At 36.2% G+C, this 25116-nt stretch overlaps 1 protein-coding gene across 2 annotated transcripts; it reads left to right on the top strand.

Moving 5' to 3' along the window:
* The first annotated feature begins 193 nt into the window (after nucleotides 1-193).
* Nucleotides 194-25047, top strand: LOC136416576 (ankyrin repeat domain-containing protein 50). 2 transcript variants are annotated; one of them, XM_066401824.1, is made up of 21 exons: nucleotides 194-327; nucleotides 3578-5467; nucleotides 5522-5746; nucleotides 5836-6180; nucleotides 17079-17198; nucleotides 17376-17459; nucleotides 19301-19390; nucleotides 19802-19954; nucleotides 20016-20163; nucleotides 20377-20479; nucleotides 20533-20723; nucleotides 20797-20895; nucleotides 21053-21236; nucleotides 21286-21466; nucleotides 21515-21731; nucleotides 21853-22074; nucleotides 22170-22366; nucleotides 22431-22587; nucleotides 22642-22810; nucleotides 23204-23424; nucleotides 23475-25047. In XM_066401824.1, exons 2-20 carry the CDS (start codon nucleotides 3791-3793, stop codon nucleotides 23373-23375), a joined length of 4734 nt encoding a protein of 1577 aa, XP_066257921.1. In that variant the 5' UTR covers nucleotides 194-327; nucleotides 3578-3790; the 3' UTR covers nucleotides 23376-23424; nucleotides 23475-25047. The 2 variants fall into 2 exon arrangements, with proteins under 2 accessions (XP_066257921.1, XP_066257922.1); XM_066401825.1 differs by lacking the exon at nucleotides 17376-17459.
* The last annotated feature ends 69 nt before the right edge of the window (nucleotides 25048-25116 follow it).

Genomic DNA, 25116 nt, shown 5'->3' with positions numbered 1-25116 from the left:
ATTCCTAAAATTACGTATACCAATTATCAAAACTGAAAATTTTGCAAATTTTTAACCAGGCAATAAATACTTTACTTATCACGAAGATGTACATGCCATTTTGAAATTTGGCGCTAATCAGGAGTGTCAAATGCGCATCAACCCTCTTGCCATCTGGCGTTGACGTTTAGAATAGGATTTGATGCTTGTAAAGTGACATTATTCGGTCATAACCAAAAATATTTTAATGGCAAAGCAAAAGGTGAATAAATAAAAGGAAAAGTTTATTAAAAGTGTGTTAATTTGAAGATTCTTTTAAGTAAAAGTGCCTACTTTTGATGATAAAAGGTAAGTGTTTCCTGTTGTTCTGCGAAAAAGATAAATCGTACGTGGGTGTTTCATGGCCTCAAACTCACAGATAATTTTATCTCGATTTTACCCAAAAATAATAAATTAATCAATATAAACAATTTATTTATTTGGAACCTGCTTCAAAATAGTTATGAAAATAAATCAATAGCACATTAGAACTGCATCTCCAACTTTTTTTACAAGGCAGCTCCCTAATTATCATCTACTTCAATTAGTAATGCCCTGCTTTCCATGAAGATTTTTCTTCCAAGAATGCACTTCCTCCCTTTCCTTCAATACCTACATTAAAACAGTTTTTTTAGCTCTTTCCATTGCTATAAGTGCTAAATGTTTTACACTCTCCTTTTTTGATCAGACATGAGTCATTCCATTGACCTTAAAAATTAAATTTGCATCCATGTGAACTAGTCTTGAATAGTTTAATAAATAATTATGTTCAATCCCAATTTGTCTTAATTAATCCTAGTAGGCTCATGCACCGTCCTTACCACATAAAAGAGTAGGTTTGAGATTTATTGTTTAATTGGAAGCTTAACTACAATTGTGTGTGTAATAGTTGTGAAGTATGGTTGTGGAAAAATTGGATAGTGGATAGATTATATGCTAAATTTAGTGGAAAAGGGGATTGTTAATCTTGGAACTTTAGTAGTTCATTGAGCTGTAGGTTTCCCCAACTAAATATTAAAAAAGTAGCTATATTTTTATCACTGACAATCAGGAATAGGCACAACAGATTACATTAGTAACAAAATTAATAATATGAGTATCAAAAGTTAACAATAAAAATAAAAAATTCCTCTCTAACATCTACTTTAATCTGCACTGCCAAGTAGTACAATTGCATGGTTTACATGATATGAGCTACTCACATAACAGAGACATTAGGTAGCTCCTTTGCGAGTTACTTGCACCATATAAGCTCCTCAAAGCAGAGAAAGGAACTCTAAACTTTATGAGTGTCTTTATTTCCATCTGAATTTAACGTCATATTATTATCTAGATTCAATATAAAAATAAATTGGGATGGTCCCCAAAAATCATGGAGTCCTTGCACTCAAAAGGTTTGAAGTTGGGAATCTCCATGGACATAGAAGGATTAATTTCCTAATTTCATTGTTTCAACAATCCCCAGTAGTGTGTTAAGTATTAATGCTAAAAAATTTAAGAAAGAACAAACAATTCACGTCAAATTTGTAGCATATATGTATACATATTTGATTTTTTCTTGTGCTTGTTATTTTAATATTTAAAAAAGAAAATTAAAAAACAGTGTGAAAATATGTTCAAAAATTTTTAAATAAAATAATGCACTGCGTCAAGTTGTGCTTGGCAATTGAGCTGGGTTTATGAGGTCAGGATAAAAGTTATGCATTTGAAAATACAGGAGTATTTCACGGTTTAATAACAAACACAGTAGGTAGATACATTGATTGAGATATCTTTAATTAATGTGATTTAAATGAATGCGTTTTTCAGCATTTTGCCGAAACGAAAAAAGTGCGAATCGACTTAAAATATAAGACCATTTAATTTTAATAAAATGCGAAACAAGCATGTGCTTAATGCTCTTGCTCAAATGACCCCATCGTGGCAACGACTACGAACCGCTACTGTTGGTACATACAGAGTAGCAAATGGCTTAATCAACGCCTTAGTTTCACTGCCTACGGCGAGGTATTTTTTAATGACTATCCGTTACAATGATCTTAAGAAAAGGGAAGGGAAACTGAGCTCAAGTGATATTTTGGAGGTTCTTGTGTCCTATTGGGGTCCTGTGGTTATCCTTCTAGTATTAATGTTGGAACACCTTATTCATTGTTATTTGTATTTGTATTCATATCCAATAGGCATTTTCCCACATTAAGTTCTTATGTAGATGTTAATCATACTAATAGTGCTTATAATAAATTCCCAAGTATGTAATTAAGTTTTATACGGGGTGTAACATATTATCATGGAGATATTTCAGCGAGCGATAGTATTCTGCAAAATAAAAAAAAACTGTTAATAGACCTATGGTCCAGTACAGAGTGGCAAAGTTTCAAATTTTTTCTCATATTTTGCGTTTTTCTCACGTATATCTTGAATTAAATTTTTGAAATTTTCTCATTCAGAACATCTATTTCCTTAGACTCTCTAGGACAAAATGTCAAAATCATGGGTAACCATATACAGGGTGTTGTGTTTTTTTAAGTCATGTATTATTTTATGCTTTTTATCTTTTTTGGAACACCCAGTATAAATTCTGATACTAAATTTAAATTTCTTCTTCAACTCTTTAGGTTTTTGGTTTCTTGTAGTACTTTTGTTTTTTTCATCGTTTTTGTAGAATTAGAAAATATGTCTCAATGCAAATTAAGAATGTAAAGTAAGGAAAAAAATTATCATCCGGCTCAGTTATCAACTATCTGAAACAATTCATAATATTTTATCAATTTTTTTAATATAAAAATAAATCTAAACGAAAACAGAATTATAAAAACTGTTGAAAATGTCCTACTAAAATGCAAGACTCCACTATTTGCCTCATAGCCCAACGGACTCTCTCAAATATTCCAGGAGTACTGTAGATGATGTTGCATGAATCCACTATTCTGTATTGCAATTTATTTTCTGTTTCAATTGGGGTTTTATACACTATTGATTTCAGGTGTTCCTAAAAAAAAGGTCCAGACTATTCAGATCGGGGAATTTAAGAGGCCATGACTAGGGCCCCCTTGACTTATCCAATAGTAGTTAAATTGTTGGTTTAGGAACTCCCTCACTTCCATATTGAAATTGATGCCCATACTGAATTTTTTTTAGAACACCCTGTATGAAAATGTTTTAAAATTATTTTGCAGAATACTATCACTCCCTGAAATATCTCCATGCTGATATATTACGCCGTGTATAAATTCGGCCATGTATGCTTTCTTGAGTACTAAGCTCTTTGATAGATGGGTTCAGTGATTATTTATTTAAGTTGTGCAGGTACACACAATTCAGGACATAGGACTCTACTGCACATTTTGCACATACCGCAGTATATTATTTTCTTATGAATTTGTCCACGAATAATCAGTGTTAATTTACTTTTCGCGTTGCATTGAATTCATGTTATTCACAACTTACTTGAAAAAACGCATTTCGCTACCTGACGACAACCGTTTATACAACTATTAATAAATCAGTTTGTTATCAACGACATCAAACATCACCAACTGAAATGTTTACATTTTTTTAGCGAATTCACTGGCTACTATGGCAGACGTCCAAATAGTCCCAATAAACTTTGTAAACATCCACGTACTTACTTGAGAGAAGGTAATTTGCACAGATCGGCATGATGTAGTAAGGCTCTTTCAACACCTCCGCAAAACATATAAGACTGGAGTTTAATGAAATTGCAAAGCGTCCTATTGACAAATAAGTTTAGATTTATATATTGAGTCGATTCATGATGGCAGAGGACAGGAAGAAGTTTTACTGCAGAGAGTGGGCTTTCCAGAAGCTCTTGCATTGCTTGGATCAGCGGCCTGTATCCAAAACCTGTGGAGCCTTGCTGCTTGGAAGTTCGGGTTGTGGTAAAACTACGTTTTGTTCAGAGCTTTGTTGGCCCTCGCAAGGACCTTCGGGCAGGCAACAAAGGGCTCTGAACCGTAGACTGTTGGGCTACCATTTTTTGCAAGGGCACAATGAGAAGAGTTTATCATTAAGTGAGTTTGTGCGTTCACTGGTCACTCAGATTTTGAACCACTCGACTGAAAGTCACAGAGAGAGAAGCATGAGGCGAAGATTAGCGCAAGCCAAAGAAAAGGGGAAGGCTGTAAGTCCCAAAAGCACTTACGAGCAAGCTCTGCCAGAAAACTGCAACTTACCTCAGGAAAGTCTGTATAGCAATGTGTATTCAGAGAATTTGTTGTCACCTACCTTGGAAGCGAAACGAGTGCCTGAGCCGGCTCCAGTTCCTAATATGCCCGTGAATCCTCGGACTATGATCGCTGACGCGTACCTAGAGAAACTCAAGTCTGACCCGGAAATCCAAATAGCCCTTCGAGCCAAGAACATTGAAAACAACCCTGACGATTGCCTGAAGCGGGCATTGCTGTTTCCGCTACTGGAAATCGACCCCCCTAAGACCTCTCTCTTTATAATCATAGATTCAATAGACGAGCACTCTTTTATATACTCAAACTCCACTTTGACACGCTCCAAACCTCGAGAGAGGAGCTCACAATCTCGCACTATTGCCGAACTCCTTGCAAATCATCACCATTTATTCCCTCAATGGCTACTTTTAGTGTGCACGGCTAAAAAGCAATCCAAAAGTATTGCAAAAATGTTCACGGGATTCAGGAAATTGAGTTTGGATGACTTAAGGAAAACCCAAGTTGTGCGGGATGTTCAGCAATATATTTTAGCAAGATTGGATCAGGAAAATAGCCTTCGTCAGCACATCAGCAGAGATACTGCGGAGATGTTGAATCAACTACATATAAAGAGCAATGGATGTTTCCTGTACCTTGAGAAGGTTCTGGATGGGGTAGCCGAGAATTTTATTGTTTTAAGGGAGGTTAGAGAGATTCCGGGAACCTTGAATGGACTGTATTTGTGGCTGTGTCAGAGGTTATTCAATAGGAGGCAATTTGCTAAGGTGCAGCCTTTGTTAAATGTAATACTGGCTGCAAAATGTGCTTTAAATGACGCTTTGCTTTTCGACATAATCAAAGTTAATAACTCTAAGATTACCATTGAGGACTTTAGGAAAAGGTTCAATTTGCTGAAAAAGGTGTTGGTAATGTCTAAAAATGGAACCATAAGACTCTTTCACCATTCCTTTGCTGAATGGCTGCTAGATATAAAGCACTGCACCCAAAAGTATTTGTGCAACATATTCCATGGGCATTGCATTCTTGCCATGTATTATACTCTACATGCACAAGTGCTCAATAATCAGGAGATCTACGACTATGCCTTCCACTTGACGAGAATGGAGCAGTTTTTAAGCGAGAAACCTAATCAAAAGTGCCCTACTTTAATGTACAAATTATCCCAAGAGAAAGCCAATTCCTTGGGGGGTAACTCACTCGAGAAGACTTCTACGGAGATTTATTCTGATTTAAAGGCTTTGCAGGTGAGACGTTTGAAGTTTAACGGGAGGATGAGGAGAATTGAGGGGATGTTTCAGGAACTTACTAAAACCTACGAGAAGGAGTTGGCTTTTGAAATTAACAACGTGGAGACTTTGGAGAGCAGTTTTGCAGACACCGAGGCCAGTCAGAATAATTTGGATAGCACCAGCTTTGAAGCGAAACTGGAGACTAACTTTGAGAATATCAATTTAAAGAGTCCGGTTTCTGAGAAGGATCCTATTTATGCCGAAGTCAACAAGTTGAAGAAGAAGTCCAATCAGGTGAGTTTAACCCCAAAAACAGATTTTTTCTACGGCTTTTCGTACTTTTTTCCAACAAACTCTTCTACAGCTGAATGTTTTGTTTCCAGCCCAAAGATACCGACATGACAACCAGCTGTGAGAACAACCTCCTGGTAGCCGACTACACCAATACCGCCTCATCCCTCAACAATACGGCCACTTCTTGCACCATGCTGGAGGGGGTCCTGAACAGCAAAACCAACCAACACCCCATCTTGGATCTGCACACTTTAACTGTGTTGTGGCTGGTTAATAGCGGTTGTAACGTCGAGGAATGTCTGTTGGAGGGCAATGAAATGGCTGGTGTCAATTTCGGAGCTTTCCTACCTACGGATCAGAAGGTTCTAAAGCTGCTATTGGAGGCCGGAGCTGTGGAGCAGCAGGACGTTGCTGGCTGCGAGTATGAGAGTCAGGTGAGTGGGTTTTATTTTCATGGCAGGCAGGTCAGATGTGTGTTTGATCGGTTTTTATAGTCGCATTAAACTCAAACAATGTATAAAGCGGGGCGTGGGAGATTAATTTTAGTCAGTTGACGATAATTTCCAACAACTTACCAGTTGTTTTAGGTCGCATTAGGGCCGGTTATTTTGAATTTATCACAATTTTTCTTGTGTCATTTGTGCTGCGTTATATTGGGACTGCCATTAGGTGTAAACATTGATTACTCGCCCAATACATAGAAATTGTGAAAATCCACTACCAGTACAGTGAGAATTTCCCGAAGACGATTCGAAAATGTGGATTTTCCAGTCATATTAACGCACCTTTTTGCAGTACAGTGGTGCGATCAATCGAAAAGTTTGAAACGATTGGGTCAGTTCAAACCCAGAAGAGACCCGTCCGTGATTGTCCATCTCGGTCTAATGAAAACATTGCGGCATTTAGGGAGAGTTTTGAACAGAATCCTTTCACCTCGATTCGCTATCGTTCTCAACAGTTGAGAGTCTCTTGCAGCAGTTTATAACGAATTTTGACTGAAGATCTGCATGTGCAAGCCTAGAATGTTCAATTGACACAACATTTAAAGCCAGCACAACGCCGAACATTCACAGAATGGATGTTACGATAACAAGTGAATGGTGCAAGTATAAAATAGTGCATCACCTGAAAAAATATAACATCTTCTATATGACTACCGACGATCGTGACATTTTATTGTAGAGCGTCTTCAAGAAAATAGGTGCACGAAATTTCAAGAAATGACATGCATATGCAAGTTAGACGCAAAATATGAGAAAAATATGAAACTTTGCCATCATGTATATCGAAAACGGTGTGGTTTTCACCATGGGTCTATTAATATTTTTTTTATTATCTTGCAGAGTACTGTCACGACCTGAAATATCTCCATGATAATATGTTACACTCTGTATAAGTGTTTTTGTTATAATACGTAGTTCATACGTGGGATTTTCTGCCTATGACGCAGCCAAATGAGTGCTCCTTAAGTCGCAATTAACTGCAACTTGTTTGTAACATCTTCGAAGAGAAAAATACCCAAATGTAACACTTAATAACATGTCTGCTGCAGTTATTTCCGTCGTCTTAAGGGGCCCATATCTATTTTTACTGCATAAAATGCGGAAACACCTAAAGTCAAAGACTGATTCTGAGATGCACTCATTTATTGCCATAATGAATTGATGACACTTCAAAGTGTTTCGTTTCTGCTCGGTGATTTGTAGTCATAAGTTTTTTTCTACAGGGAAAAATCTTAACAAGAAAGTAGCAGTCATTAGTCATGATTGCGTATTATACCTTGATTGGAGGCGAAAATACTTTGTAGTCCGCAGTTCTCGGTGAGCGGTAACGGTAGGTATTTGCGTCGCGTGTTAGTTCTTAGGCGTATTAATAAGTTAACTTAAACTTCCAAGGTGTTTATAATACCATAAATATGCCGGTACATCGCCAACAGCAAACCGCTTTACGACATATTTGTTTATGGGCTGGGCGGATCTAATAGTTTGTTTTTAGGCGGATCAGAGCGATTTCGTTATCTCGCGGGAACGGTGAAAGGACTAGCATTGTGTGTCGTGCAAAAAAAAAAACATTTCGTGAGTGCGGTGAAATATGAAAAATCCATCGTAAGTTATTCTTGGATTAACACTTAATCGCCTACGAAACTGGGGAAAAAATCGAACAATAAGACACCCACATCGAAGCGTGGCGTTACATAAACGCAACAATTATTTAACCAGATGACACGAATGCACATACATCAAACCGCTTTCATTGGAACACTCGAAGCAATATTTAGCATTCTTGTAAGATACTTAATTGCGCGATTTCAATGGTGCTTGTCGAGTTCTTTGCATTGTGGCCTGCCACTCTTGATGGTTTTTTTTACATGAATGGTAAATTTGTTTTGATTTGCGGGTAATTAGGAAGAATTGACAGTGAGATTTATTGTTATTAAAATTTTTTCTCAATTAGGCCGTCTGAGAAGACTCGGCGGAACACTTCCCGGAGATAACTTCCTGAATCTCGTTGATAGGAAGGTCTTGACTTTAATAGTTTCTGTGTTTTTGCGCAAAAATTGTTTTTTTTTTGCAAAATAATTATGCTTTGTGTTTGAGTGCTGCAAAAGTGGCAACTTCAATGTGAGTTACTCAAGGGGTAAACGACTTATTGTGATGTTTCCTTTTACCGTTTTGAAGATAACTCCGTATGCAGGGTGTCCAAAAAACGCCCATATTGGCCCGGGAAATATTAGAATGATCTGAATAGAATTCGACGCTTTTACCGGTTTCATTGGTGAACCATGACTGGGAATTCAACAGGGAAATCCAACGATGAGTGTTTAAACGACGAGACGACTGACTTCCCTATTTTCAACAGAATACCAATTAATTTTAAAAGTGTGTTTGTTTATGGGTGGGCCTCTCAACAGTTGGCAACAACATCATTACTACCTAATTTAAAATATGGTTTGACCCATAAATACAAAATTTTTCCCAAATGGTTCCTGCGTTGTCTGAGATAGTGACCGATCATTTACATTTTTTTTAAATAACTTCATTGTATTTTAAATTTGTTGGTAATTAATTGCAGTCATGACAAGTTCCCTTACAGAGGTCATTTCTTTCTAAATAGAAAAATCTACAAGATTGATTTTTGCCAGGGACATACTAATATACAGAGTACTCTTGAATGTGGCATAGTAATACATCTTTTTGACATTAGTTACAGCAAAAAAATAAATAATTGTAAAAATTATAAAGTAGCGGAAACGATCAACCATACAGTATTTTCAAATATACAAGGAGGCTCAATAAAGTTTAAAAAGTAATTTTTGCGGGATTCCTTCTATTTACACAGGGTGTTTGGAAAACTTGATACAGAACTTAAGGAGGTGAAAGTAGAGCCAAAAATAGTAAAAAAGTTCCTATAAACATTGATTTAACGGAGCACCGTTACTGAGATATAGCTTTCCAAAGGGGTATTATCATTTGGATATTTTTTAAAGTAACTTTCTGACTAAGATAATTGAATGAAAATTATAGATAATAATCATATGATAAAGGTCTTTAATTATCATAAGTTTCGTCAAAATTGTTTATAAATAAGGGTAGTTTTCTATATAACTATCATTGATAGAAATTTTTCGATTTTTTTAAATTCCTTTGAATTATCGAGCAGATGATATTATTTTTTAATGAATTAGAGTTTTAAAGAAAAAAATTGTATATATTTTTTTCGAATTCTGCGTAGTTTAGTCCGGAAGAATTACTTTTTAAATGATGTATGACTTGGAACAGTAACATTTCTTAACATTTTCATTTAGTAGACCTCTTTCATGGTGACAGTTTCATTATAGTAATTGCCACTTTCACATTTTTAATAAATATTTCATATTTTATATTCATATTCAGGGTTAATAAAAGCATGAGAGTCGATGGTTGTAAAAAATTTAATGTGATGCAAAGTCAAGCACAAAGATCACAACTAAAAATCTAAAGAAATGTAAGAATTTAAATGATAGCACACAAAAGTGACAATCACTACAAAGAAAACTGTGAAAGATACCTACTATGTGAAACATAGTAAAACATTGTTGTGCTGTAGATTTTTTAAAAAATAATTATTTCTGTCCAAACTACGCAAAATTCGAAAAAAAATTAGAGACACTTTGTCTTCAGAAAAGTCTAATTCATTAAAAAATAATATTATTTGCTTGATAATTTAAATGAATAAAAAAATTCGAAAAATTTTTGTTGATGGTAGTTAGGAAACTACCTTTATTTATAATCGATTTTGATGAAACTTATGAAAGTTAAAAACCATTATAGTATGATTATTATCTACGATGTTCTTTCTATTATTTTAATGAGAAAGAATGTTATTTTAAAAAATACCAAATTGTTGCGTCCGATAAAGGGAGTTGCAATAGAAAAAGACCACAGGAAATACTGTTCATTCGTAAGAAGAGTATTTACAAATATGTACAAGATAACTGCTCACTCAATAATGACCGCATATTGGTTCCTGCATGTATTTATATATTATTCCAGGCTTCAAGATCTAAGGCACTGAAATATTCCTGAACACAGTTGTAGAACGCCTCAACGTCCAGATTACGACTGAGGAGTTTTCGCATGCCCGTTAGTTATTATTTGTAACACGAATAATAAAACTTCATTGGAAAGCCATGTCTCAGTAATGGTGCTCCGTTGGATCAATGTTTATAGGAACTTTATTCACTATTTTTGGCTCTACATTCACTTTCTTAAGTTTTGTACCAACTTACTCCAAGCACCCTGTATTATAAGATGAAGTATTTCAATTTTTGAATTTTACCGGAAATTGAAAGATTGTCAGCATGGGGATCTTGTCAACGGTAATAGATACAGACTTTGTTAAATGGAAGAAAAGTTGCGCTTTCAAGGGAGTAGTGTCGCGATGCAAGTAAACCTACAAGATTATTGTTTATTTTCAGTTGTTTCAAAAAAACTGAAATTTTCAAATATTTTTATTATTTTTTCCCGAATTATGACAAAAAATAGATGAAAACTAAAATCACTTTTCTATTGCAGTTTTCTATAAGCTTCAGCAAGACAGTCTTGATTTCATTCTTTGGTATTTTGTTTGTCAAGAACGATCGTGAATTTTTTTCCTAATTACTACCTTTGTAAATGTTTTATCGATTTTATGACAAGAAACGCACCACTTTTCTCTTATTTATCAAAATCTGTAGGTATTTATTGCCATTTACGAGATCGTCATGCTGGACATTTTTTTTTTGGACACACTGTATTTAAACCTCCCCAAGGTCCTGGATTGTATAATTGTATTTTCACAAATATAGCTGCATTCTTGAAACATATTTACATAATTCCAACTAAATATTTTATTTTCCTGACATCGATTCTCACGCTCACATAAAACATGTAACTGCCAGGAACGCGATAAACTTTGTTGCCAACTAATATCAGCATTTTTACAGAGTACTCCATTGTGGGTGACTATTTTTCCTCGAGTAGAGACAATGCGTCATTTTTCCATTTAGACAAAGCTGCGGATTAATCGCAGATGCTAATTAAGATAGGCTCAATTAAATATGTATGTCGGCACGAAAAATGGCCTTACAATTAACATTCCGTTGTCGGACAACCACACGTTGCGTAACGAAATACTTAGCGGTCATCTAGCGATATCAGCTTATTGCACATATGAAGTGAATGTCATGTTTGAGATAGGCGAGTAGCCAGGATAGTTTTTATCTCTCAATTGATAAAAGAGTGGACCGAGTTGAACAACAATTAGAATTTATGTCATTGTAAACGATATCGGTCTGGTGCACAGCTGTTCTGCACTCGTAGTGGCAATAATAGGGAAAAAAGGCTTCGATGAACGACTGGTTGATTTATTCGCAGGAAGCCAAAATGGGTTGTGTCTTTTCTGTTGCGTGTCTGGGTATTTTGTGTATGTTTATAAATGGCTAAAACCCAGGTCAAGAAAAGTCGGTTTCGTGTACGTATCGTCCCTGAAATCCCTGATCGGAGAGGTTTTTTTCTAAATCACCTCTAATGGATTAATTTTTGTAACTAGTGTGAGTGCGACAATAATCGGCCTATTTAAATAATTGAATCACTCGAATACTTCCTATAATTGAATGGTTTTTGAATTCTCTATTCGAATGAGATCATCGCTATTTTGTTGTCTATTTCATTTTTCATGCCATTGCGTGCAGAGGACAGATCTTTTTTATACTCAAATTTCAATATATAGTTCAACTATTCAAAATTTCTTAAAATTACTTATTTTGCCCTTAAATGGTTTGAGGAATTTAGGTTTGTTAACGGGTAGTTATTATTCAAAATAGAAAAATATACGTCGACTATACCAAGTAAAAATTCTCACTTATAATCCTACTAGCGTCTGAATTATTTCCGGACATATGTGGTGTCTGTGAGAACGCGAATTTTATGACAATCTGTTCGAGCCGAACGCGAGAGAAAATTTTACTAAATATTCTTGTTACAAAAAAAATTTCAGGTTACTTTTTCTTCAAGAGTTCAAACACGCGTGGTGCTCGGTCAGAAAATATATTTTTTAGTGATCGTTTTGAAAATCTTAAAAGAACGTCATATACAGTAATGGACAAAAGTATATAGACAAATAAGATTCTTTATAAAAATGTACCAAATAATTGAATTTGAACTTCCTTTTTTGGTAAAAAATATGGGTAGCTACAAGGAATAATATTTTTAAAATGTTTATATTTTTTTGCATAGCAATAAATATTTAATAAAATAATATAGTGTTTTGCTTGGACAAAAGTATATAGACTGGCAGTTCATATCGTTTATTTGTTGAATATACAATATTAGAATTGTTTCATTTTTTCAAAAAATTAAGTTCTACAATGCCCCGCGGTGCTCAAGTATCTTTTGAAATCAGAACAAAAATTATAGAGCTGTATAATAGTGGTTTACGACAAGTAGACATCGCAAAAAGTTTAAATTTGAAGCGGAAGACAGTTTGGGCTATTATCAGTCAATTTAAAAAAAAAAGGCTCCGTGGAAGTTGCTCACCGAACTGGTCGACCTAGAAAACTTCAAGCTAGGACCCTTCGTTTGATTAAGACAATTTCTTCCAAAGATCCATTTAAAACGCCAAGACAAATTAAAAATGAGATTACCGCTGAGGGCGTTCCCAGTGTTTCAACTAAGACCATAAAACGAAGGCTGGATGATCTTAATTTATTTGCACGTCGTCCCATCAAAAAGCCATTGCTTAGTAAGAAGAACAGGAAGGCCCGACTAGAATTTGCACGCAACCATCTGCACTGGACCTTTAACGATTGGAAAAGAGTGTGTTTTTCGGATGAATCGAAATTTAATCTGCATGGAACTGACGGGATCAATTATGTGCGACGTCCATGTGGCAAAAGAATGGATCCCAAGTACATGTTGTCCACCGTTAAACATGGAGGTGGGTCTGTGATGGTGTGGGGATGTTTCTCGGGATTTGGAATGGGTTCGTTACATCGTATTGAAGGAATTATGGACAGATTGACGTATAGGGATATACTAAGAGATGTCTTGTTACCTTATATGGAAGATCATATGCCCCTACGATCCACCTTTCAACAAGATAATGACCCAAAACACACTTCTAGGCTGGCAAAACAATACCTGTTAGATGAAAAAATTCGCATTTTACAGTGGCCATCGCAGTCACCGGATTTAAATCCGATTGAAAATATGTCGGAACATCTCAAAAGACTAGTTGAAACCAAACACTGCTCCAATAAAGATGAACTCTATAATCAATTGGAAGAAACATGGAAGAAAATCGATCTGGATTACATCAACAAGCTTTTAGAGTCCATGCCTAGGCGATGCCAAGCAGTAATTGACAATAATGGGTACTCCACTAAGTATTAGAATAGAATTTCATAAAAAATAATATTTTGTTAATATATTAATTCATGATAACCTTTTATTTTAGAAATTTCTGATTTGTCTATATAATTTTGTCCAACCAAAATTGATTAAATAAAACTTATTTTTTTAAATTGAAATGTTTGAAAATTGGGGTTTCTGTCTCAACACGCACCCATTGCCAGGCAACTTTATAAATAACCATCTTTTAAAAAAATCTCTGGAAATAAGAATTTTTCCCAAAATTTATTTGTCTATATACTTTTGTCCATTACTGTATGTAGTATCGGGTTTTGATACTACTGTAGATATAGGATGGTGTTTATATCTTATAATAAAATCACAGATAGGAAAGGACTATAAGTATGCGTTTATTAATGTAAAGTGAACAAAAGAGAGTATAAAGTAACTTGTGAGTTTAGCGAGCGCGGACGCGACTTCTGAGTTACCAACGACAACCGAACCCAGAAGAAAAGAGGGCTTGTACATGCCCTGCAAAATCTTAAATACTAAAACTCATGGTGATAAACCATGGGCGTACCCTGGCTAGGGTGCCGTCTGCACCACCCGCCGCATCAAACCGTTACATCTTAAGCTGGGAATTGGAACTGCCACTATAGGGCCAACGAAATTTATCAAGGGCAATTCAAATGCCGACAAAGTATATTACAAGCAGTTCCAATGCCGACCCGGTTTATTGCGGGGATTTCCAACACCGACAAGGCATGGCATGGGAAGTTCTCATGCCCCAACTAATGCCCACCAGAGTCGTACCCCAGGGGTATAACAATCTTACAGTTAATTCTTACTATCTAATATGTATCTAACTTAACAGTAACACCTATCTACAAGGGACGCGATCCTACATATAGTCGTAATCTTTTGAGACTTCTTTCTTTGATTTTGTTGTTAACTAAAAATAACATTCACACTTTACTAAGAGTTCGAAGGGAAACCCTTGTTAAAGTTTTCAGAAACAAGGGACCGCTAACACGTTGTCGATTAATATTTGATTTCGTATGACAATTTTGTTTGTTGCCGTGCTAGCACTCGGCTGAATCAATTAAAAATTTATATCGATTCAAAACATGCAAAAAACTTTACAGCCCACTTTCCGCAAAGGTGCAGCTCATCGGTCGTATCGCATATAAAGGACGATATTTCCGCCTAATGATAATATGGAAAGTTAATTCGAGAAATGAAATTACACTTGAAAAGGGACAAAAAAACACAATTTGGGGCTTTCTTTGAACACCCTACTGGAAAATAACAAATAGTTTAATGACACTTTGATAAGACAATAATTGAGGTTTCTGAGCTACAGCGAATAAGGAATTGAAGTCATAACAATTAAATTCCTTTCATAATAGTTAATTTTTTGTTAAACGTTGTGGCACCAGCAGTCTAAAAATTTAATTTGCCAATATAGTTGACGACAAATTTATATTATCGGCATAGGACTCGTGTCAGTTGTTTCAGGTGGCCGCGTTCGAAATTACACTTTCGATACTACATTTGCAAAATCAAATTTTATAAATTACAAAACTTTTTAATACCATACATAGCAGCTATATCGGATCAAAATGTTTACAGAATTAAAAAAATTACTTCAACTATATGGAGAATAAAAACAAGTAATTTTTATATAAAACAAGTTTAGCCAAATCGCTCTATTTTCTATCCTCTAGCATTCAATACTCATTTGTGCCATTGTTGGGACACCTTGTATTTTAAAACCGGAGCACTTTGGGACCTATGTTTATATAAACTTTCATTCTTATCTTGACCCAGATAATCACCTCCTTAAATATCGGAATGTGCTTAGGGACCACCCCGTATAAGGCGTTACTCCTTAACAAAATAAATGAAAAAATGAACGTATGCAACATCTTTTGAAATATCAAAAAATGTTCACCCATTAACGTCGCCTATAGTACGGACTTAAAAATTTCCGGAAATGTTGCTGGTTGTCCCGTTAACAGCATGGAAAACAAACTTCTTATTAACCTTCAAATGTAATCATTCAATTTTCAACAAAATCATCCAATATCGTGCTAAAAATTTTAAAAAAACCTCCGATTTTGCCTGTTTAAATTCTTATTTGCCACCACTGTTCCCATCGATGACTCTATTCGCGAGTCAAAGTGAACCCTTAGTATCTTGTGTCGAAATTCGATATTGATCCTAGCAACTTGGCAGTGCTCAGCTGGGCATTAAATATGCCTAAGCTTAGGAGCAATTTGGTTTTAAATTAATGATGAATTTTAAAGAATCAATTAAAAACCTTAATTCTATTAACCGGTAATTACTTTATAAGGCCTAGGAACTCCAAATTGCAATCAATATTTCGCTGAACTGGTAGGTGTTACCCATTAAAGCGTGTTAAACGCACAGTTAAACCGTGTTAAACACATGTAACGCAATAAGAGGTCTCCCTGTATTTCAATATTTTCGCGACATTTCATGAGAAATTGGAGAACATTCAGAAGATATAACAAAATTGCACACGAAACTGTTATAAAAGTCGAAGAAATGCGAAATTAATGTGAGGTTTTGATTTTTTATGACTACAATTAGTTCACATGTCAAGATAAACGATTCCAGCTTAATGTGAATCGCGTATAGTCGATTTTTCTAGATAACCGCATTGATTAATGTTTTCAGACCACATTTGAACTCCAACGTTACTATTCCGCTCCACGAAAACGTGGAGTTTTGAAAAGAACTTATTGATTTGCCAGTTCGCATTGGTTTTGTTCTCACCTGGTTCAAACACGTGTCATGGCTGTTTTTGAAAACGGTTTAAACGAACATGTACGGCGTTACGTAAACGACATGACGTCGTGTATGACGTCAACGGTACGATGTTTTTAAACCAGTTCAAATCAGTTTAAACGTAGTAGCATATAACCATCCTTTTCTGGTGCACGTTCTTAAATGAAGACCAAGGATGCAACGTATGTGTCAAATGCATCCAGAGCCGGCTTTGCTACTCAGGATAGCAGGGTCGATACTTTATGATACGGAATAGATAACGTTCAATATGATTTGAGGGCATTTGCACAGTGGTTGCAAATGAGAAATTTAACCGTAAAAGAAACAATTTTTCTTATTTAGGGTGCAGAAATGTACCGGGATCTCGAAAACGGTTAAAGATACGATATTAGAATGAAAATTCCTGCATTCTATTACTTGAGTTTGAATACATATTGATATTAAAAAGCTCCCAGAGATGGTAATTAAACAAATTGCCATGACTGACTTTGCTGCCAAGAATTCACTCGTTTCAACAAAATAAATTTGATAGGCAAGTCGTGTAGACACATTACTTAAAAAGATACTTAGATTAAGACTTTCTCTGAAACTCTAAGTTTCCTCTAAGTGGTAAAATTTCAGCTTCTTTACGTCTTAACACTCTTTTTCAGATGTCTTTGGCAAGCACCTCGAGCGAACAATCCCCAGAGCCGCTCTTTGATATGCAGGATTTGCACGGCCAGGCCGCCCTGCACGTAGCCGCCAGACTAGGTCAAGCACAAGTTGTTAAGGTAAGTGTTTGACCGTTACTAAAGACACCTTATCATCCGTGTAACTTTTTCCTGTCTGATTTTTAATGTCACGAACGCTCCCAGGCCTATAAATTGACACTAATTAGTAGATTTTTTGAATAACTGCCTCATAACACTAATGTTAATCCCTAATTAGAAACTCCTTGTGTTATCTAGAAACCCAGTAAAAATGTCCTCTTGGGAGCGGCCGCTGTTGATAAAAGACTGTTAAAATACAGTTTAGTCAATTTGCTTTGTAAGGTAACAGGCTTATGTTTGGAAAATTGAGAATAATGGGTTTTTGCTTCGAGCTAATATGGAGAGAATTTCCAATTTTGGCAATAGGGCAAAGCTTTTGGTCTCAGACAAGCTTTGTTGTGGTTTTGAACAAATGCGAACAATGCGAAATCTAGGATTCTAGAACAGTTGCATTCGATGTTGGATTGGATTTTTATGTGGTTTTGCGTAATGTTTGATGCTTTTTTAAGTAATTTAGAGTTTTGTAAAGAATCCAGGAAGTGACGCAACACTTTATCTTGTCACGCGGAGTCGTAAACCTCTAGCACAGGAGACACTTTTGTTAGCCGAGCGCCAACAGTGAGATTTATTTGGGCACTATGTTCATTATCCCACGTTTTTAATTCGACATCCTCTAGTGGGCTTGCACAGGCTTTTAACCGGTGATGCGATAATTAGGTGGAAAAGGGGTCATTAAGAATTTTTCAAAATGCTCAGCAATTTTCCAACGGTTATTAAGGAATTTTCACCTTAAGAGAAATGAAAAATACATCTATGTAACAAATAGGATTTTTTCCCCTGTAAAAAACTGTATTTTCCCCAAAAATTCAACTAAATCAAGAGTGATAATAATACTGTCAAAACCGATTCCTACGAGTGATCTTCGAATCAAGTATGGTCTGGCCCTGGTTGGTATGCACCTGTTATGTTCTTAGGTTCATCATAAGGTGCATAGATGCCCTTTGCCATCCAAACCCATGTGTCCTTAAGTAAACATAAATTATTGCATGCACTAGGTACATTCAGACGTGGCAGCATTTTTGGAACTTTTTAATATTATTATAAGGGGTTTGTGATGTTTCAAAAAGCGGCCCGCAACCACTTGGTGGTATCCGCAAATTGTCGTGATGGTGAGCTGAGCATCTGCTCCATATCACAAACTCTACAATCGTTTAAATTAAAAACATCTCTCAATAATTATGCATGGTTAATTGGCATAAGGTCTTCTGGCCCCCATTAGGCCAAATGCCCTCCCCACGCTAACAGCATGCGAGTGTTTTGTGTATTCTCATCAAGATGCCAATCAGCGTCGAAATGTTTTACAAATATGTTGAACATGTTTTGAAGAATTTTGTTTCTCATTACCCAAAGGACCACGACCCAAGAACCAATCTCTATAATTACGGTATAGAGGTATCGACACGTCCGTTAGCATTATCGATGGTCGCGTATCGGATTCCACTGCGTGTGATCCAAGGAAACGGTAATAGAGAATCATAAAGAGTTTAACGAGTAATTTCTTTGTTTCTTATGCTTTATGAGCTTTTGGAAGTTGCCATAAATAGAAAATACATATTTTCGAAATTCTATAATCATTTCTATTAGGTCAATTCACTCGGGTTTTTGGGTTGGTACTTCTAGTAAGTTTAGGAGATTCAATTTTTCATCAATATTCGAGTTCGTTGTGGTTAGTTTAGAATAATCAACATTTCATAAATATTTCATGAAATTCCTAGTCAAGGAATTTCGATTCCCTAAGATTTTCAAGTTACTTCTAGTGATTTCAGAAAATTTGAAATTTTCGTAAAAACTTTATTTGGGAAAATAATTCCCGATTAGTGGACGTTCGATTTGCATGGATTTTCGAACTTTTTTTGGAAATTCTGTCAAATCCTCTCTTAATTCTTGCTTAAAATGTTGCCTAAAACATTCACCATTTAACCTATTTCGAACTCTTATAACTTCCAAAAAAATTGCCATTTACTGTGAAAATAAGTAGCCGACAATCTTTGTCTATATGAAAGGGACAATATTGTGTGAATCGATTAGTAAGAGCAGTATAAAGATTTTGATTTGGTCATTAGGTATTGTTGGACTCTGGAGCAAATGTCGACCAAGCCGACATAGATGGTTGGACACCGTTAAGAGCCGCAGCTTGGGGTGGACATACAGAAGTAAGTTGTACATCAAGCATAATTAAAGTAAATATAATTTTGCCGGTTTCGTGGTCTTACTGAGTTTGGGCACTTTTAGGAGAAATTGTCTAATTTCGACTAATTTTAGTACCAAAACTCGTTTTAGATCATAATTGTGGAGTACCAGCTTTAAACAATTTCCGGAAGAATTGTCAGGAGTTTGCACTAAATTTGATCTTGGTGAATGTCCAGAACAAACGTAGCCACACAACCCAGCAAAATAAATTGAACTTTATCGCTCTATATCTTAGTGATAAACTTTTTTTAAAAAATTTTTTAGACCACCCTATGTATTGAATGGATATTCAGGGTGATCCGGATATGAACGCATTACCTCATAATTGTCCCCTTGCAAGGGGAAAGTAATTTTGTATTAACTGTCTTCTATAGGTGGTAGATCTTCTCGTACAACACGGCTGTCAACTTGACAGTGTGGATGCCGAGAACAGAACCGCTCTGAGAGCTGCAGCTTGGAGTGGTCACGAGGAAATAGTTAGAATTCTGCTGCAACACGGAGCAAATGTCAATCTTACGGACCATGAAGTACGCTTTTATTCATTAATCATCAAATGACATGTTTCTAAGACTCATAAAATTGTCTTAGGGTCGAACGGCCTTAATCGCAGCCGCATACATGGGACACAGCGAAATCGTAGATCATCTCTTGGATTACGGCGCCGATATTAATCATGCAGATGCAGATGGGCGTACTGCTTTGTCTGTAGCTGCATTGTGTGCTCCAAGAACTCCAGGTACTGTTTCAGTTCATTACCAAGCACTGAATCATCATAACCAACTTGAAATTCCACCGATACAGCGCGTTGATTTTGAGTTTTTGAGAAAGACGGAGAAAATGCGGCAACTTATTGTTCGACCGCAAATTCCCCCCAAGGTGCAATAAAAATTGCTGCAATTTTTAGGCAAACTGCTAAATGTAAAAAGGTGTTACAAAATGATTCTCATAGGTGTGAGTGTCGTTTCAACTCTTCTGGAAAGGGGGGCCACTGTTGACCATAAAGACAAAGAAGGCATGACTCCACTGTTGGTTGCTTCTTTCGAGGGACACAGGTAAATAAATTTTCTTTCCTGTTGACAAAATTTAACCTGACTTTCATCTTCAGAGACGTGTGTGAACTTCTCCTGGAAAACGAGGCCGATGTGGATCATTGCGATAACAGCGGCAGATCTCCGCTGTGGGCGGCCGCCAGTATGGGCCATGCCCCGGTGGTGGCTTTGCTGCTTTTCTGGGGCTGTGCTATCGATTCCATGGACTCGGAAGGGAGGACTGTGTTATCCGTAGCAGCTGCACAAGGCAAGAAAATTCCCTTATATTTTATTAGCTCTCAATTAGCTGAAATTATTAATAAAAATCCTAAAATCATTAGGTTGCGTAGAAGTCGTGCGTCAGCTACTCGACAGAGGACTGGACGAGCAACATAGGGATAATTCTGGATGGACGCCGCTGCATTATGCAGCATTCGAAGGTATGGATTGTTAGTAAATCCATAGACATTACTGATTTTTTCGAAAATTTTGTATTTTGGGGGTTAACATACTTTCAAATTTCATCAAGGCAGCTTTATTTGAAATCGTCTTGGCTTTCAATAATTAATGCATCGATCTTTACATTATTTTCTTTAGGTCACCAGGAAGTATGTGAAGCATTATTGGAAGCTGGAGCGAGAATCGACGAGACTGACAATGAAGGCAAAGCGGCGCTCACTTTAACGTCGCAAGGCGGTCATACAAGTTTAGTGAACATGTTTCTGAATAAATACAACGCGCCCGTGGATCAGAGACCCCATGACGGCAAAACAGCCTTAAGGTCCGGTTTTACCTACAATCTCAAACTTCATTGCAAATTGAGCTTTTAGGTTGGCTGCCCTGGAGGGTCACTATGACATCGTGCAGATCCTAATTGCAAGCAGCGCCGATATGGACTCCAAGGACGCAGATGGCAGGAGCACTCTCTATGTTTTAGCACTGGATAATCGGCTGGCCATGTCCAAGTATTTTATACAGCAAGGTGCGGACGTTGAAACGAGGGATTTGGAGGTAAAGCTGATCCTAAAAAAATTAGTCGCCTCGAAGTTTTTTGCCTAGGGTCGAACTCCGTTGCATGTGTCAGCTTGGCAGGGACACACCGAGATGGTATCCCTCCTCTTAACCTACGGGAAAGCACAAGTAGATGCTTGCGATTTAGAAAATAGGACGGCCTTGCATTCGGCTAGTTGGCAAGGACATAGTGATATTGTCAAGTTGATGTTGGAGCATGGAGCTTTGCCCGATCACACGTGCAATCAAGGAGCCACAGCATTGGGTACGTTGATAAGAGCAACGAAAATTATTGATAATTTTTGAAAAGTTCCAAAAATATTGATTTGTTGAAAGTTAAAATTTGACAAATGTTTGAAATTAACTACATTAATTATTCTTTTTAGGAATCGCTGCCCAAGAAGGTCATGAACAATGTGTGATAGCCCTTTTGGATCATGGAGCTGATCCCAACCATTCTGATGCATGTGGAAGGAACGCTTTAAGGGTTGCCGCTAAATCAGGGCATAGAGGGGTCGTTCGGTTATTGGAAGAATACAACGCAAAGTCCCATAAGGTCAACTTGTCCACCGCACATACCAGCAGTAGTGCCAATTCGATAGCTTCAAGTAAGTATATGAAATATGTAAGATTTTTTAAAATAATTTTTAAGTTTATGAAATGTGTGGAAAACACAAAAAAAAATAAATTTCGTTCTTTGTAGCGTCGACCGCAGAAACAAAACCCTCTTCAGCAATACTGTATCCTGTAGGTGGTGGAGATTGGACGGACCAACAAAGGAGATCTATGGTTTCTTTAGGAAATCACAGCTCCAATTCCAAGTCGAGTTCGAACTTGACGGGATCAAGTCATTCCAGTAGGCACGGCGATAGGCAAAGAGAAACTCCTCAAAACTCACAGGTACCTAAACTTTAATTATCACTGCTTATTATCTTCAATTAAATAACAAATTATCACTTGCCAGCCGATGTCATTCACACAACAATTGCAACAATGCACGAGAGGCGGCAAAACGCGACCTCTCAGCAAACTCCTCTCGCCTCTTCAAAGCGAACCTCAAAGCCCAATCTACGCATCCCCGCCGTTAAGTCCGGTTCATGACAGTTCGAATAACGCTTTTGGTAAACGTTTAATTTTAAATTTATGAGAGTTTATTTTCAACTGATTTTTTTTAGGCGCTATGAATATTTATCAGCCAGTATTGAGGCACAATAACTTCAGCAAAGCTCCCGACACACATTTCGCTCGAGACACGCATATGCGGATTATTTTAGGCAATTCTGGGAGTTCGGTTTTTGGGAAAGATAAAGAAAAGCACGAGAAGGAAACCAATAATAAACAAAGGTAAAAATCGTTCCAATAATGAACGAAAGTAAAAAAAAACTTATAACTTTAACTTTCGTCTCAGAGACGAAAATTTGACGGTGATGCGAGAACGCTGCCCGCCATTCGTAGGAGTATGGTTGAAAGTTAATTACTGATCTTTTTGTTAATTTGATGTATGCTTAGCTGCCCATAATAAGATCGTGTACTGTGAAAGCAGAGCGTGTGCGATTGGCGATACTCATTGAAAATCATATTTTGTAATTCGAAAAGATCATCAAACTCGCCTCGGTTTCGCCTCGTTTGGTAAACTGTTCTTTCAGAGTGACAGAAAGTGTTATTTTCGTTATTCGTGAAACAATGTACCATTTTGGGTTTCAGTTGTGGGTGTATTTGAAAGGAAAATTGTTTTAGCAATCAAAAATCGAAACGTAATGGAATAGTAACAAATCCAGCACTTCGATTAGTCGCCAATGTAAAAAACGGGCTAGATTCGGCAGCTGCCAATTTAAGAAAGTCAGCCTCCGGCGCGAATCCGGCTTCAAAGACGAACAGTTTTCACTGGCGGAAGGAAACTCCCTTGTAATATACGAAAAAGAGCAATGCGCTTGTGAATTTTACTAGTCAATCAAATGGTAAGTTTGACACCCATTATATTCCAGTATTAACCTTTTTAGTTTTTCAGGATTTTTAATTTCAGACAATTTTAATAATTAAAAAATTCTACCGCTAACAGCACCCCACCTAGTCTTAATTATATCAAAGAAAAATAGACTTCTTTTTTATTAAGTAAGTTTGTAGATTTTTTATAATTTGTGGCCTAAGTTTTAACGAGAATGAGGCCTATGTTAAAAATAATTTTTTAGTATTGTGATAGCCGTAGGTTAATTTTATTTAGAACTTATCGCCTAAGTACGTAATAATAATAATAGTCAGTAGGCAGAAGTTACTCATGGAATTTGGCTGAAATTTACTGGATTTTCATTATTTTCCTTGTGTCCTTTGCGTGATATTGGTAAGTAAAAAAACGCCCCTCAGCAACGAAAAGAGTCAGACAACTAATTTCAATTCACAGATGAAATCAAGTTCAAACACTTTAAATCCAGGAAAATCTCTACTTCTCAGGTTTCGAAGTGTCTTCTTGACTAATCTAGCATCTATTCAATTAATCCTTAAGCCCATTTTTGCAGACCAATCCCTTAAAATACTTCCTTACTAGTATGACGCAAATTTACACAAAACTCTAGACTTAAGTGAGAATTAATATAAAACTTTGCAATAGTTAACGTTTTTGCCAGTTAACAATTATCGCAAACGCCTCATCTATAAATCGAAACGATGAACTCTGTCAATTACTATTTTCTAAAAAAAAAAATCTCTCTAAAAGCCATTAGCATAAAAATAAGCACATTAGAATCTGTAAAAATCCTCCTATTAAATGAATTTCTTGGATGAGGCGTCTGCGATTATTTAACTGTTAACCGTAAGGATCTCATGGTGTTCTAAGAGTGTAACGAAATATTTTTGTATTTCCAATATTAGTTCGTAAGGAAGCGTTCGAATTTCGATGTGTAAAGTTTTCGTGTGTTTAATGTTTGTGTTTTCGTTTTCTTTGAAATAATGGGGATTAAAAACCAGCAAATCATTAATTTCTTCAATGGAAACTGCAGTTTAGTATAAGATCGTAGATAAGTGCTTTTTCTTATACGATTAAATTATTTGATGGTACTTGAACAATATTTGAAACTTTTTTTTATCTTTTTATGCATTTTCAATTGTAAAAAATTTTAAACTTTGACATTTTTTGATGTACCCTTAATGTGACCATATGTTGGAAATATGTTGCAGCTTGACAGATACATTTCTTACATCGACGAACTGCAATTGAGAAGAATTGGGCAAATTGAAGAAAAAAAACAATTATATAAAATTTCAAATAAAAAATCTGAAAACTTGTTAAAAAAAATATGAATCGATGCTCCGAATTCAACAGTTGCTGAGATATTAATCTATGACAGCTTTTACGGAATGGTGCAGAAAAGGTTTTTAACCCTCCCAAAACCCCTTTTAATTTTGCTAATTTATTAATTTAAACCAACCAACAGCGCCTTTAATGATTTGAAGGTTTTAACCTTGTAAATTAGCGTGTTTTGTATTTATGTTTGAAAGCTTTAGTTTTCTACGACAATTAAGATAAAACCTGCACTGTATATGTTGAATCAGTATTAAGAGTATTAAAGATATATTCAAGCAATATATATCCAGGAGTTTTAATTCGATTAAAGACACTTCTGCTGCGTTTAAGGAAGTTTGATCAGTAATGTGTC

This window comes from Euwallacea similis, chromosome 23, assembly GCF_039881205.1.
Source record: "Euwallacea similis isolate ESF13 chromosome 23, ESF131.1, whole genome shotgun sequence".
NCBI classification, from domain to species: domain Eukaryota; kingdom Metazoa; phylum Arthropoda; class Insecta; order Coleoptera; family Curculionidae; genus Euwallacea; species Euwallacea similis.
The sequence above is the reverse complement of the archived record's forward strand: the minus strand, read 5'-3'. Positions and strand labels throughout refer to the sequence as shown.

Coding starts and splice junctions, on each gene's coding strand:
- LOC136416576 (XM_066401824.1), top strand. CDS start 3,791: ATGATGGCAGAGGACAGGAAGAAGTTTTACTGCAGAGAGTGGGCTTTC. Junction 5,468..5,521: donor CTGATTTAAAGGCTTTGCAG/GTGAGACGTTTG, acceptor GGGATGTTTCAG/GAACTTACTAAAACCTACGA. Junction 17,460..19,300: donor TAGTCAATTTGCTTTGTAAG/GTAACAGGCTTA, acceptor TTTGGTCATTAG/GTATTGTTGGACTCTGGAGC.